The sequence below is a fragment of the Falco rusticolus genome, chromosome 4 (assembly GCF_015220075.1).
Source record: "Falco rusticolus isolate bFalRus1 chromosome 4, bFalRus1.pri, whole genome shotgun sequence".
NCBI classification, from domain to species: Eukaryota; Metazoa; Chordata; class Aves; order Falconiformes; family Falconidae; genus Falco; species Falco rusticolus.
The window spans coordinates 81,634,177-81,651,211 of NC_051190.1; the positions used below are offsets into that span (position 1 = coordinate 81,634,177).

The 17,035-nt window shown below is 37.5% G+C and overlaps 1 protein-coding gene across 1 annotated transcript in view; it reads right to left on the bottom strand.

Annotated features, from left to right (window-relative positions):
• Window positions 1–17,035, bottom strand: part of DGKB (diacylglycerol kinase beta) — a 363,209-nt gene that overhangs the window by 281,661 nt on the left and 64,513 nt on the right. The window contains 2 exon segments of the mRNA XM_037387123.1: window positions 9,546–9,566; window positions 16,027–16,103. Of these exon segments, the coding sequence (XP_037243020.1) occupies window positions 9,546–9,566; window positions 16,027–16,103 (98 nt within the window).

Below are 17,035 nucleotides of genomic sequence, written 5' to 3' on the forward strand. Positions count from 1 at the left end.
GGTCTCCACTGTGTCTCTGTTCCACAATTATTTCTCTCCATTATGGCAGCATCCAAGGGAGACATCCCTGGGTAAGTGTTCATGGGGTGGGGAGCAAGGCTGAAAATGAGCTACACACTCCAGGTTTGGACTCTTGAGAGACTTCGGTCACATCTAAAGGCAACAAACTTGCAGCAGCTGCCAGACACTGTTAAGGAAAATGGTGACAGACCAGACAGGAGGAAGTTTTTATCTGAGTTATAAGGAATAACGTGCACTCACTCAGTGGAAGAACTGAGCTAAGATCTGAAAGAAAGTCCCTCCATATAACACTTTCACTCTTCCCCCCTGCTAAAAACTCCTGGGAAACTCCTTAACAGCTTTGACCAAGCATTCTGAGATGTTTTCCTATTTTTCTATCATAATACATTTAAAAAGAAAATTCTGTAGAAATTCTTTAGCCTAGGCTTTTATTTGTCTTCTCAAGAATCTGATCTCTAGTGGAACCTTTTCAACACACCACAGGAAACCCTATGACAGAACAGTAAGCACACGTTAAAGACACATAGAAACAAATGGCAATCACTGAACTAGAAAAAAAATGTTACTAAGGAATCTTGACCGTAAAGAGTTGGAAGTCACTAAGAGATTAAAGTCCTAGCAACTGACAAGATAAATTCCAGTTTTCAGGATAAACTACATTTTTCAAGAGAGTTTCCAGGATGATGCTGACCACATTGACTAAAGAATTCTCAACTCTAAAGAAACAAAAACATTAAATTAATTCTGGATTTTTATAGGTATTAAAAAATCTCACTTTATTCCCAGGTAAAGTAGCTTAGAATATTATTCTGCTGTTACTGCACAGAACACTACAAAACTGACAATAAAGCAACTGCTGTTTTCCATAGTGCATGACCGTATGCACATTTCTTTGCACTTATGCCATGTATCTCATAGATATGTGATGAGAAGCTTTTTACCTTACTAATATCACTAAAGAATGTGCATACCTTACTTCTCTTCCTACTCTATACCAATGGTATAAAGCAGAGCTCTTAACCTCCTACTCCAGTTTCTTTGGAATCCCAGATTGCCAGAATACGTGCAACTCCAAGGAAAAAGAAGTGGAGGTCAGACTAAGCTTAATATGCTTTAAAAAATCTCCAATTACTATGGAAGACTTACATTTCTTCTCAAGCACTCACCAATAAGTACATTACACTAATTTAGTGCTAGTTCACAGAGGATGAGCCTCTAAATCTCAGGAAATACAGGAACTGAAGGACTTACTTCTGAGTAGCAGCTGTAACTATGCTTGGCAAAATAACAGTCAGTTTTTGGTTTTTGTATCAGATGTATATAGACCAATACTCAACTACAAATACAGGGCCAGCTCAGGTCTCTGATCTTCTGACTATGGCTACAAAAGGCTGTGGAGGTACTTTAAAATACCCGATTCTGTCCAGAAAACAGAATGGCTTCGGACACTTTGTACGCCAGAGAGGAAGAGGCTGAACTCTATCTGCTTTATCAGGTTAGTAGGTTGTAAAATCTGCCTTAAAAGATACATCATTGCTAACTGAAAGCATAGGATCACTTCTATGAATTCCAGTGTCTTCGCAAAGAACAGAAACCCCGTCCTTCCACAACCCAGAGCAAATGTACCATGTTCTGCTCTTCTCCACTACATATTGAATAGGACTGATCTCAGGTGACTGGTCATATACAACAATATTGCTTTCCACTTTCTTAAAACTGGTGATGTCATAACATTTCCCACAATTTATCTGTTTTATAGTGAAAATGTGCATTGGTGGGAGCTGAGGAATCATGCACATGAATCTGTCAGCAATTTTCACTGGCCTCTTACTTCTTACAAGATATGCAGCATTCAATACAGCTGTTGGATCCCACACACCACTTAAGCTTTTTTTCCCCCACTATGGTAAGCAGAAGTTAACATTCCTGAAGTTATGCATTTCAGGCTGTGGTGCCCCTAACTATGATTGTGATTATAGGTAAGGCAAGACAGCTGCAGGAACTCGTCCCCTGCTCCTCCATCTCACAGAGCAGAACTGACACAGGAGGTAAGAGGGAGAGTGAAAAAAAAAAAGAAATACTGTCCTGTGAGCATTTGTCTTCTTCCTTTCTCCTACTGCAGTTATGCTGTGCAGTTTTAAAATTTGCTCTTCTGGTTTACTGATGGTACACAGAAATATAAGATCATGTAAAATCCAAGTATGCATATGGTGAAGATTTATGTATTTATGTGTATGTTCCATGCCAACATACACAGAACTCTAAATGGTACACACACCACAACTCAGTATATCCTGATACTGAGAATACACAAAACAGAGTTTCTCAGTGAAAATTAGGGTATATACAAGTAAAGCAAATTCTACATCCTTTACTGTATTATAAAGAAAACTATTCAGAGGTTTTAACTATGCTATATAGTATTTTAATTCCTACTATATTAAGACATTTGAAGAGAACAATTTAGTCAGAAAAATATGTACAGCTTTGACTCAAGATATACCCTAACGCTCAACTGCAATACAAGAGGTCTAACTGTCTCCTATATTTTCCTAGCTGATGTAAATGCAACAACTGGTTCTGAGGGATGACATGTAGAAGGAAGGATGAGAAGCTGTGTCACTCCACTTTCTTTCTCCTCACAAGATGCAAAAAAGCAACTTATTAAGTCTCTTGACAAACAGTCACCATTGTAGATGGGTCAGGGCAGGGAGGGGTAGAATAACAACTCCTTTTATTCCTCCCCACCGCACTGGCCACATAAATGGGAACAGGATGTGATCTAGTGTTTGGAATTCATCTCCACCCATAAATTCTTTTGAAATACCACATTCTCTCTGGTCTTTTTCTTCTTTTAAATTTATACAAAATATTTCAACATAAGCCACTGTTTTCATCATCCTGAAAAACAGAATGCAAGGGGAGGAGGGGGCAGGGGGAGAAATCATTTATTTTAGCAGACTTCCATGAAATACAGTTTTCATGTATTAAAGAGAAAATGTCAGACATAATGGAAAGAGAATCATGTTGAAATGTAATTTTCAATTAATTACTTCTTAAATTATGTTGCCTGATCTCCAAATGATGCCAAAAATGTAGAGTATAATGAGCTTTAATCTACTGACAGTAATAGTTCTGGGTTATTTTTGTTTGTGGGTAGGTCCCCTTAATTGATTATTTCTTTTTAAACAATTTATATTGACCCAATATGTGAAAAACGAGCTGCTGAAAAAGGAGAAGATGTTACAGGGCCTTACACATAATGCTATGACAACAATCACACTCATTAACGTAGTGCAGTAGTGACAATTACATGATAGCTGTGAAACACAATGCTAAAGGATCCCCAGTGGAAGTCCAAGTTTTGAAGATTCATTGGTTCTGACAATGTTTCAAAACCTAACTTTTGCCAAAATAAGTGGAAAAAAAGCAAAGACCACATAAAGAGGGTTAATAAGCTACAAAACTTAAACTACATGAGAATGCATAAGGTTTTGGTGTTTCAAATATATTTCTAATGTTCATATGGCAGAAATTAAAATTAAATTTGGAATTCCTCATGAAAATTGTCTTTGTGCATCAAGATAAAGTTTGGTTTAAATTAAAATCCTTAGCATTTTCTGATCTAAGCATTTGATTTAATAATTTTTTTACATAATTCATTTTGAAAGTTCTGTTAACCAAATGAAATTATTTCTTAGCTAAAGCAGTATCCAAATTCTCATCTACTGAGATGAAAGGCTACAGGAGAAAAAAAAAAAAAGCTAACAATGCCATACAAACCTATATTCTCACAGGCTGCTCCTACCAAATACTCCATATGGCCAAAAAATATTTGGATATTATCAATATTACAGATATATATAACTGCCAAAAGTTTCCTTCAGCTGGAATGTCTTTTCAAAGAAGTAAACTCAACCAAACATATGAAATGGAAATGAGAAGACACAATTTTTATACAATAACTAGATTTTTAAGTAGAACTGTCACAGCACTATCAAAACTAGCTGGCTGCAACAAGGCTTTTACCATCACATTCCAGGTTAACTTCAATAAGTAGTTCCCGCACCTTGCCCCAGCACAGCCATCACCACTGTCGAGCCGGACCTACTCTGGACCCACCACCACCGCTGTGGGCCACTGCCACGTCTGGTCATGTACTCTGCCGCTACCACCCATTACCCTCAGTCTCTTAGCTCCATGGCAGTCAGGCTTCCTGCTCTTTAGTCCCAACGGCTCACCTTTACCAGTGTCTGATCTGGATCCCCGTCAAAGCTTCAAACATCCCCCAGCACAGCCATCACCAGTGTTGCCGCTCATTACACTCAGTCTCATAATCTGAAGGTCCTGAGTTCAAGCCTTACATGGGGCACCAACTGTCGCAGGACTAGCAAAACCAGCTGGCTGCAACAAGGCTTTTACTATCCCATACCAAGTTAACTTCAATAAGTAATTCCCGCACCTTGCCCCGGCACAGCCACCAATCTCCCAAGAGGTTTCAACAGTTCATCTACTGTCTGTGCTGCTTCTCCTTCCTCCAGAGAGCAGATTACACTACTACTCCTCCATCCAACTCCCTCTCCCCCGATCCTCAGGGCTATTTAACTACTTAGCAGGAACGAGCTACAGCTGCACATCATCCATGTCAATCAACCCACTGCCTTTGAGGCAAGGCCACAGTCTACATGTAACCTGGTACTACGTTCTCAAGTTATTAAAATAAATTGATGCTACTTTCTAAAATACATCTGGAATGTATTCAGCAACCACTGTAGTCTCATCCCAGTCTTATATCCAGGTAAGAAAACATAAAAGTTTTCGTAACTACATGATTATATACATGTGTAAGTTTGAATATTCGTAAGTACCACACACATTAATACAGAAATTTATTAATATACTATATTTACTATTAAAAGGTGTTTTTTTTTAAAAAAAAAAGAAGTAGTGTTAAGGATCATACTTCTAGAAGGATCTTGTAGCAGATTATCACCCAGGGTCTATTTGACATGTTTTACCAATAAAGAATGTTAGAAGAAATATCTATGAATTATTATATATAAAAAAAAAAGTGAAGAGTAGAGTTATCTATTCTGTCCCATCAGAACTGGTCATCTGAAAATTACAATTACTACAGAAGTCAGGAAGAATGGGGTAGGTGGCACATTTCAGACTAAACCCAAATAAAACTGCAAAATGAATCAGTCCCTAAAAAAAGTCAGTTAAGACAAAAATTTCTGGTTTAATCAATTTATCTGTTTGTGAACATTGTGCAAAGACCTACTTACAGACAAATGTGGCTGAATTGTCAGTTTTATAATACAGCTAAAATTAAGAAGAATCATTTTTCTATACGCATTCTGTATCAGTAGCATCCTCTCATATTTTAACTGTAATGATCTCTGTCCATTGCAAATTTTTGTGGAGGTTATTTCAGCTACATTTATTATAAATATTGGCTACAACACATTTAGTAAGAAAAATAATATGTGAAGATATGTGAACACTCATTTTTCATCCCTCCCCCTTTAACAGACTTGAAACATATAAAATGACAAACTTTCCTAATTTTTTCGATTCATGAATGAACTGTTTGATGAGGTTTAATACAATATGAGCCTAACTGCATCTTCCACTTGGAATAGTCACTTTTACCAATAGAAGAGAGCTTAAAATGTCCCATTCCACTTGGCAACAATTTACATCCATTTTGCACTGAGCAAATTTACAGTCTAAGAAAGTGGAGCTGTGCTAATGGAACTAAGTTTGAGTTTGTCCTCACCAAATTTAGAAATATAACTTAGAAAGCGACAAAAAAGATACGAGCAGTGTCATCTGCTCAATTATACAGGCTTACAGGCTAATGCTAAAAAGTAGTACCTGTATTGCATGACAGGACCTCAAGCCATTTCCATTTGTTGACTAATTCCTGCAATAAATTATGTTTTAAAGTGGGTTTTGTAAATTTCATTTCTCCACACAGTTTCATAAACAGTGCCTAGATGCCACCGTGCAAGTGAATCAATTGTAAAGGCAGCCATCATCGTAAAACCAAACCACAATAGAATATATTGTCCTTCAGAATGAAAACAAAACAAAACAAAAAAAAAAGCACAAAAAAAAGCACCAAATCCCGGTCATAATTAAATGCTCTGGATAAAGCACTTTAACCTGTCTTTTCTCATTCAGCCTGAGTACACCTACAGTAAGTTAAATGTCTTTAGAGATATAAAACAGAAACTAATGCAAATTAGGCTGTCCTAGAGACCCTGTGTCTGACCAGGTAACATAAAAACCTGTAGAACTGTTCACAAGAACACCACATAGCCATTTATTACCCAGCTGTTACAAACAGGATGTAAACCAAAAAAAACCTATAGCACCAACACAGCACTCATTTGATGGCTTCAGAATTCTCACTGTTATGTTAAAAAGAATTTCAGCATTAAATGCTGTTCTCTTAAGAAAATGTTGGTTTGGTTTTGTTTCACGGAATCCAAATACCCACCGGCCAAAAACCTCTCCCCTGCTATTTCTATTGCAGCATTAATTCAGACATGTAGTGATAGCACAAGGTAATACAATTAAAATTACAACCATTTAAAACCATAGAAAGATAGTTTTCCATTGATGTTAAATGAATCTTAGTAGGTAAATATTATAAAATCTATCACTGATGACTAGCAGAATAAATAGCTGTAACTCTTAATTTTGCATAAACACCACACCATTCCATGTATACTTGAGGCAAAATGCATTAATTTTAAATATTCGTTAACAGCAATATAAAAACCAATAAATACATTAAATGTACCCTTTCTGAAAATATTTATTTCTATGTTTATTTCACTTTAAGGAAAGAAAAACCTTGTTGATATTTCAAATTAATATGAAGATATGAGGATAGCATTTTTCATACATTATAACTCAGTACCATAATTGGTACCATATTTATACTTTTTTCATGCTGCTAGAGGAGCCATTGTCAGCCTAGTCTGTCACTCTTCAAATTAAATATGTTTAAAAAAAAAAAAACAAACACTAGTGTGACCCTCCACTTCTTTTGTTGGGTTTTTTTCCCTTTAAAAATGGTGTAGCTTTACAAAGTATATTCTTTGAAATAGAATGGTCCCTCTGGCCTAAATATCAAGACTGCTTAAAATTCTTTATCAAATTATATCTAAATACTGATGGTTGTACCCTAATAAACCAAAAAACCCAAACATTTTTGCTTTTAAAATATTTTGAAACAGTATCTAGTGCACATCAAAACTGGAAAATAGTCCTTGAGTCAGCCATTTAACAAACTGTAAGAATACAACAGGTAACGTAAATGAAAGCATCATGAGGCTTATAAAGCTTAAATACAAAGTACCGCACAATGCAAAAAAGTAGAGAAAAAAAAGGATTAAAATGGGATCTTAAGGCAGAGGAGGGATGTATCAAATGGAAGGAAGATATCAAGGAGGGAGAGATGTTAGCACAGACTGAGGAAAGGAAACAGAGGGACCACACTAAAGATCATAAAAAATGTTCAAAACAGAACAGTTTTGCAGCAGAAATTGACTATCTGAAACACTTTATACCTTGGTGCCCTCAACACTTCCCACAGTTAGGAGGCTCACAGCCAGACTGCCAGCATCTCTGCCTGGCAGGTTTCCCAGCTCTCTAGGTATCCAGGAAGCTGTTTCCCTAGAAATTCTGCCAGGAAAGCCAGAAAACCACCGAGTGCCTAGTGTCTGAAGGGTAGACTTTTCTGCTGCTGATACTCACAAGTTGCAATTTTTTTTCTCGTTTGTAGCTAGAGAGATACAACATCCTTTCTCAGTCCTCAGTTTCTTACATGTGAGGGACAGGCTTCTCCTGCATAATAGATACACTGTAATTTTCAACATCCCACTAACCCTTTTGTAAATTAGTTCCAACTTGAGTTCATTTTGTCCCATCATTTTGTCAAAAGCAGAAAGATGTAGTTTCTGCAGTACATTTTTATAGAAAATTAAATCTTCCTATCTGTAGTAAAAATACTTTATATATTATAATAAGGCACAGTCTTTACAGTAAATTAGTATCTTCTGTCAGATCAGAGAACGTAGCTGAGGGAAAAAGCACAAAAATACTTCTTTCAATCCATATTTCTGTGTGCTTGAAATTTTAACTAGTTTTCCACTTATCTCAATGGGCCTAAGACACTACCTTTTCTTAAGTCTTGTCTTGTTGTCAGACCAGCATGGTCACAGGAATACCATTACAATGTCCCAGTAATACATTTCTCCATGACCAAAAAATGAAGATTTGCAACCATCTTGGATCAACTACCATACACAGCAATTTATCTAAAAGTGCCACTAGTCCAAGGTTACACCACATCGTATTCTGCACTAGTGTATTTCATTCCTTTTACTACAGTCCATAACATCAAGTTTTCCAGTATAGTATTCAGATTTTTCTGCATTTTAGCAACAATTCCCAAATTTGATTTACTGAATTGACCCTATTAGTACTCATCTACTTCTTTTAACAAGGTTATTAGCAATAATACTAACAAGATTAGTCTCAAGACTGGTCCTAGACACACGGCTTTCACCTGAATACCTTCCCTCTCAGGACCCATCACAGTCACTCTGTTAGCTTATTAAAAAAGTAATATTGGTCATTTGAAGAAAACTGAACCTTTTGTGAATAGGGAGTACTGCTCTCAGCAACACACGTCCAAAAATTCAACTGGCCTTTGACCCCACAAAGTCAAGGGTTCCCTACAAATTTAATTCTTTCAGTCTCTTGACTTTCTCATTGTTCTCATCTTCAGCTGCCTCTTCACAGAACAGCAGAGCAGGGGTTTTTTAACACGTCTGTGCTACAAAGAAAGAGTAACTAGGTCATTTAGAAAACTAGTTTCATTTGGTTAATCCTTTTCCCCTAGCTTGTTGGTTTTTTTTCATTGTATTTTTATATCTGGTTTTAAGCTACTAAAGCTTCTCAGGAGTAGTCTTGGGTCGATGATCAGCAGTTTTAACTATTTCTCTTGCAATTGCTGTAAAGTCACAATTGTTTAAAGCACACCATAACCCTTATTCAAGTTATAAAATATGCAATTTTAAGCCTGCTACACATAAATGGTGTTATATGGCTATAGAAATAGTATTTAATATTTTTTTCTGAGATGTGTTATTGTTATTTCAGCATAATACAAATTATTATGAGATCTCACTAGTAAGCAAAAATCCCTGTGACAAGTATGGAACAAGTTAATTACTTTCTCTTAACTTTTTATATTCTTCTCAAGTAATGTTAGTAAAATTATGTACCGTGCATTACAAGAATGAAATTCACCTACTGAAAAAGTTTGCCGGCAGAAAAAGAGTGCACTTCACTCTTAGATTTAAGTATTTATCTATTATCTGACAGAATAGCCACATGCAGTATTTATTAATAAGTGACATCTCATTGGAAGCCTAAAAAATTAAAGATACTGCTTCTATGCATAACAAAAGGAAAAAAAAATCAAATTAAAGATTACTTACTTGATTAAGTATATCTTGTTTCTGTAATGCATGCAAGGAAAGAAAGAACACACATATTAGTGCAGTGTCATAACACTATGGCTCTGCTTTTTGTAATAGAATTATTCTTGTTGAAAGGTTAGTGATACGGGTGAACAAGTTTAAGATGTTAGATAGAATACCCCATTTTCTTGCATTAGCCCATGTGTCAAGAAAATGGCTCTAAATCAGCATTCTAGTCTTGATTAGAGTGCAAGCAAGTTGTTTTTAACCATGCAATGACAGATAACCAAGGAAAGAAAAAAAAAAAAAAAAAGCACACACATTTGTCTTTCATCCCTGTGTACTTCTTAAAAATTAAAAATTACTTCTTGACAAGAATAGTTGTTCATGAAACAACTTAATCAGAAGTGAATACAATGATAAATTCCATAAATGCATAAAGAACAAAAGGAGAGCTAAGGAGAATCTCCATCCTTTATCGGAAGTGGGAGGAAACACAGTGACAAAGAATGAGGAAAAGTCTGAGGTACTTAATGGCTTCTGCTTCTTTGCCTCAGTCTTTTCTAGCAAGACCTACTGCCCTTGGGGTACCCAGCCCCCTGAGCTGAAAGAGAAAGATGAAGAGCAGAATGAAGCCCTTGTAATCCATGGGGAAATGGTCAGCAACCTGCTACACCACTAAGACACACATGAGTCAATGGGACTGACTGGGATCCACCCGAAGATACTGAGGTGGAAGTGCTCACCAAGCCACTTTCAATTATTTATCAGCAGTCCTGACTAACCAGGGACTTCCCAGTTAGCAAATGTGACACCTGTCTTAAAGGACAACTGTAAGGAGAAGCTGGGGAACTACAGGCCTGTCAGCCTGACCTTAGTGCCAGGGTTATGGAGCAGATCATCCTGAGTGCCATCACATGGCATGTACACAATGACCAGGCCCAGCAAGCATGGGTTTATGAAAGGCAGGTCCTGCTTGACTAACCCGATCTCCTTCTACAACAAGGTGATCCACTTAGTGGATGAGGGAAAGGCTATGGATTTTGTTTACCTGGACTTTGGTAAAGCCTTTGACACTGCATTCTCCCAAAGAAACTGGCTGCTCATGGGCTGGATCGCTGTACTCTCCACTGGATAAAAAGCTGGCTGCATGGCCAGGCCCAAAAAATTGTGGTAAATGGAGCTAAATCCAGTTGGTGGCTGGTCACAGGTGGCCTTCCTCAGGGCTCAGTATTGAGGCCAGTTCTGTTTAGTACCTCTATCGGCGATCTGGATGAGGGGATCCAGTGGACCCTCAGTAAGTTTGCAGATGACACCAAGTTAGGCAGAAATGTTGATCTGCTTGAGGCTAGGAAGGTTCTGCAGAGGGATCTGAACAGGTTGGATCCATGGGCCAAAGCCAACTGTATGAGAATCAAGAAGACTAAGTGCTGGGTCCTGCACTTGGTCACAACAGGCTTGGGGAAGAGTGGCTGGAAAGCTGCCCAGTGGAAAAGGACATGAAGGTGGTCGGCAACAGCCAGATGAATGGGATCCAACAATGTGCCCACTTGGCCAAGAAGGCCACCATCATCCTGGCTTATATCAGAAAAAGTGTGGCCAGTAGGACTAGGGAAGTGATCGTCCCCCTGTACTCGGCACTGGTGAGGCCACACCTTGAATACTGTGTTCAGTTTTGGGCCCCTCACTACCAGAAAGACACTGAGGTGCTGGAGCCTGTCCGGAGGAGGGCAATGAAGCTGGTGAAGGGTCTAGAGAAAAAGTCTATGAGGAGCAGTTGAAGGAATTGGGGTTGTTTAGTCTGGAGAAGAGGAGGTTGAGGGGAGGCCTTATCACTCTCTAAAACTGCCTGAAAGGAGGCTGTAGAGAGGTGGGTGTCAGCAATTTTTCCCCAAGTAGCAAGCAACAGAACAAGAGGAAATGGCCTAAGTTGTGCCAAGGGAGGTTTAAATTAGATATTAGGAAAAAATTCCTTCACTGAAAGGGTTGTCAAGCATCAGAACAGGCCACCCAGGGAAGTGGTTGAGTCACCATCCCTTCAGGTATTGAAGAGACATGTAGATGAAGCACTTAGGGACATGGTTTGGTAGTGGACTTGGCAGTGTTAGGTTCGTGGTTGGACTCTATGATCTAAGGGTCTTTATCCAACCTAAATAACTCTATGATTCTATAAACACTAGCAAACACTGTTGTAGAAGTCACCATTATATGCTGGTTTAGTTTCTAATAATTTTTACTCCTTTTAATAAAGGTGCTGTATTAATTTTCTACCTCAATCACAAACTGCTATCACGACTTCTCAGTAAGGGGGTACTATCTTCAAATTACAGTTGAATTCTCTGCATACATTACACTGTGCCAGAGTTTGATAGGGTTACCAGACATATCTTTGAAACATCACAGATTTAAGTTAAAAAAACCAAAAAAACAAAACACTAAGACCTCTGGAAATCAGAAGGACCCTGGAGAAAGCCTCTTCAAAGTATCTGCACTACTTCCAAAACCGGAAAAATCTTTTGGAGTAGGCAGACGACTGCAACATTCTGCCAGACTTGGGACTTCACCACTCTGGGCAGATCAGATCATGGAATGTACCTAGTGTCATGCACTCATTGTCATAACCTTCCTGGAAATTTTTGTTTTCCTGGTCTTTCTGCATATGCACGTTTATTCTTCTCATCCACATCCAAGCTGTGGAATTCTGGACCACTCGAGCACTGCTCTGCTCCACATGCAGACTCAAGCTGCACCCTGACTGCTTGTCTGGCTGAGATTCCTTCAGGCACCTTCCACTCTCACTCTTCATGCACTGATTAACTCCAAAAGCTCTAGATAGCAAGTAGGTAAGCAGGTAAACAAGAAATTATGATGCACTCCAACAGATTCCTCAAAAAGGATGACAACACTAGGACTACAAGCACACAATACTTGTGTGTGTACTTCCTGCCCATTTAGATACAATCTTTAGCTCCACCTGCTTTCCTAATCCTTGCTAGCCTATTCAGCACTCCTCTCAAAGTGAAATGGCTGAAATTAATTAATTGAAATAAATTTCAAATTATGAAAAGACTATTTATAAATCACAGCTGTCCAGGAGGCTGATCTTAACATACCTATGTGTCTTATATCAGGTAAAAAAAATATTCTTAATTTCATATTTGACATTGACTTAGAGAAGAAGGTGGAAGGGCAAAGGTTCAGTAGCATTTGTAGTTGTTTAGTCACCTCCCTCACACTGAAAGCAGTAAGTAAAATCTCCATAAATAAACTCCTTATGCTGGATGACCTGATAATCTGATACATCATTTCCACTAAGCCCAAAAACCACTCACTCAACAAGATATAAGATAATGGAAAAACAAACCAGATTACTTCAGGTAACAAGCTTCAAATACCAATAGCTTTTCTTTTTCTATTTGCATCCCTTTAAATCAGCTTGTGACAAAAAACTGCAGTATAGATGCAACGGAGTGAAATAAATTCCTGAACCCTTTAAGCAGGGAGAAGCTTGAAACAGAAATTTCTTAAGGCTTTTTCTTAAGTACATAAATATATCGTACCAATAAATCTGCCATAGCTCTATGCCCCACGTTTATTGGTAAAAAACTGGCACCACATTTTAGTAGAATTTTTACAAGACTCGAAAAATACTTGGAGTGCTTATGAGATAATTATCTAGGAAATAAAGAGCTGAAATGAAAACATGATGGTATCCTCTGCAAAACACAACAGAAGTGCTGTCTATAATATGTGGAAGTAAAAAGCTGCACTATAATTTCAGCTGGATCAGTCAATTTTTGTCATCTCATTTACAGATAATAATGAATTACTTAAATAGTACATCCAGCTCACGGAATCCTCATCCAACCTAATACAACCAACTCGCAATACATTCTGTAAAGAATTCATCCACATAGCCGGTTGGATACAGGCCAAATATACACACATGCCTGTGCAAAGGCAGTTCTGTCTGAACTTGGAATACTCACTCAACTGCAGAGTAAATTTCAGCCACTTTGCTGCTACGTTCAGCAGCTTATGCCATGAAACTTGAGCTAATAAATCCTACTAGAGCCAAAGTAGCTTCACTGCTAGCTGTGTTTTCCTTATGTTGCACTCCTAAAGTCTAAGTGCTAAAAGTACAAAAGCTGTCAAGGGTTAGCCTGGATGCAACGCTGACCCAGTAGTAGTGAATAGCTTGATCCCTGCTGAAGACACTGAAGGCACCACTGGGTGTTTGACTTGCATTCATTCCTCCCCTTCCATCCTGCTCACTGGCTTGCGTACTCTGCTACTCTAAACTCCCTGGACACTTCAGTACATTGGCAGGATTCTGCAAAGAAATTGCTGTGAAATTAAGAACTCTGAGTCACAGACTCAGGACCAATTCTGTTTATTAATTCCAGCTTATACAAATTCTGCCAAATCACCTGGCTTCAGTCAAAGCAGGTTTCCCAGGTGCCCACAATGATCACTTTTTGCCATGACTCAGCCTCCATGTACCCCCAGATTGGAGGAAGTACTTTAAAAGACTAATCTCACAACTTTAAATACTGATTTCTTTATATACAGACTGATAATTTGATCATGTGTTACTTGCACAGTAACATGTTACTTAGTATGCATAAAATACACAATTATTTTGTACTTTAGAAGGTTACACTTCACATAACTGAAAATGTTACATTATGACTGAAAATAAGTGAAGAATTTCAAGAAAAAAGTGAGTAAAGACCATTTTATCACATGCACTAAAAGCACAAAGAAAATTGCAAAGTTGAGTAAAAAAACAAACAAAAAAAAGCAAGTGCTGAGAGTTCACTCTTTTCTAAAAAAAACCAAACAAACAAAACAACCAACCAAAGACACATCTACATTCTAACAAAAATCAATTAAGGGAGGTCCTGTAGTACAGCCTATGTTACATTGAAGAATAAATTAGATGATCACAGCATTCCCATCCTTTTACATTCTATGATTCTGTTTACCTAAAATAATGGAGATCTAAGATGATCATTTACAAGATCAGCTTATACTATTGTAATGAATTTTGAAATATTTTCCTCAGAAACTGACCAAAATGACCAACATTATGCTTTGCAATGTTCGAAGTGAAAAATATTTTTTTCAATACTTCATGAGTTGTAACTACCTTGCTTGACAATAATTCTTGTCTTTTACATACTGAAATGTAAGATCAATTAATTTTCATAATGGTTAGCACATTTTTCTATCCTGAATTCCACATAACAGAAGCACAGTTAGAAACATTACTAAACCAGGTTTTTATTTAGCTGCATGATGAGTCACACTATTACAATGTGTTAAGCAGATACAAATTGCAATTGAGGATAAAAAATGAAAACAACCTGGCTTTTTCTCCTAACCAAACCGGAATACTCTGTTTACTAGTGAATCTGTATTAACAATGCACACACACTTTTTTTCAGCTGAATTCTTTATTTCATAACATCAGAAAAAATATCTTCTTTATTAACGAAGATCCCACTACCAGAAACACCACCGAAGAAACAGAATTTAAGAAGAAATCTGAACACATTTTACTTTTCTAACTTTTGAAATTATGCTTAACATAACCCAACCATCTTGATAAAAGACTTGGGAAGCACATTAACCTTACCATAAGGGTGTTGGGGTTTTTTCTTGTGTGTGTGTGTTTGTCTGTGTGCTGGTTTTGTCTGGGATAGAATTAATTTTCTTGTAGTAGCTAGTATGGGCTAAATTTTGGATTTCTGCTGAAAACAGCATTGATAACTCAGGGGTGTTTCAGTTACTGCTGAACAGAGTCAAGGTCCTTTCTGCTCCTCACGCCACCCTACCAGCGAGAAGGCTAGGGGTGCACAAGAAGTTGGGAGGCAACACAGTCAGAACAGCTGACCCCAATGGACTAAAGGGATATCCCATACCATATGACGTCATGCTTAGCATATGAAGCTGGGGGAAGGAGGGGGAAGGGAGGGTGACATCGGGAGTGACAGCGTTTGTTTCCTAAGTAACTGATACACATGATGGAGCCCTGCTTTCCTGGAGATGGTTGAACACCTGCCTGCCAATGGAAGTAGCGAATTAATTCCTTGTTTTACTTTGCTTGTGTGCACGGCTTTTGCTTTACCTATTACCGTCTTTATCTCAACCCATGACTTATCTCACTTCTACCCTTCCAATTCTCTCCCTCAGCCCACCAGGGGTGAGTAAGCAAGTGGCTGTGTGGTGCTGTCACCCGCTGGGGTAAAACTACGACAGTCTGGTTAAATCTTAGAAGGTGTGGTTTTATTTAAAATATTAAGCAGGTCTATATAATGTGATGTTTATAAACTTTTAGTTCTTCAAAATATTCATATTTTTGTTTTCAAAGCTGTTTCAAATACCCCAAACATCTGATTTATAAATAATATTCTATTTGAAATGCTTATATTTGCTACATCTGTAAATATTCCTCCCCACCATTTCTGACCATTGAAGAAAGAAGAAGAATTACCCCTTCAGGATTATATTTTGCTAACACACCACTGCCATGGAATTCTTCTAAGACATCCTTAATTTTCTTGGTGGAATCTGGATAAAGAATAAAGAGAGAGAAAATGAAAACAGAAAACTGATTTACATAATATGAACTGTAATTAAAAACAACCAAAACTGCTAATAGTTTTTCTCAATCCACATTTGTAATTTTCTCTAGTTGTATGAGAGCTGTGGGCCCAAAGAAAGTGAGAACATACCATACCATCTTACCAAACGCTGTAAAAATCAGCAATTAAAAAAAAAAAACACTAAGAAACAAACACCCTTTGACCCAATCCTTAACTATAGTTAAGTAGCATATTTCTGAAGGAGTTGTTTGCAAAGATTATTTCAAATCACTTTTCTTGTCCTTGAAACCTGAGTCACCTACAGAATACGGTCATTCCCAACAGCACTATTAAATCTCCTCTGGCACAGCTGTCAGGGAGAATAGGAACTGTCAGAGGAGCCAGGTAATATCAAGATAAAGGGGAAACTCAAAGAAAAAAAATCTTTTTCTGCAGTCACATCACAGAAAACATATGTTGCTATCAAAATCTCAACTTTGGCAGATGTCTTAAAATATTCTAACTACTGTCAGCTACTTCAGGATTCAGGACAACTTTTTTTCTAACAGAATTGTGCAAAATCCCTGCATTTCAGAAGCACATACATCTAACCTTTCCAATTTGTTTTCAGTTGTCTACATGTAGAATAACAAAACAGTTATTTCAATAAGTAGTGACTGCATAAAACCCTTGAACTCAGATTCGGTTAGTATACATGATGCACATAACCAACTTTTTCCACTTTAAACATCTCAGCAATACAATAACAATAATTGTAACTTTTTTCTTTAAAAAAACCAGTACTTAAGTGCATAATGGACAAATGTACATAACGGCCACAACACTGAAGTAAACCATGAACTAGTAACAAGTAACAGATGCATTACAGGAACAAACAGGTAAACTTAATGGCTGCAC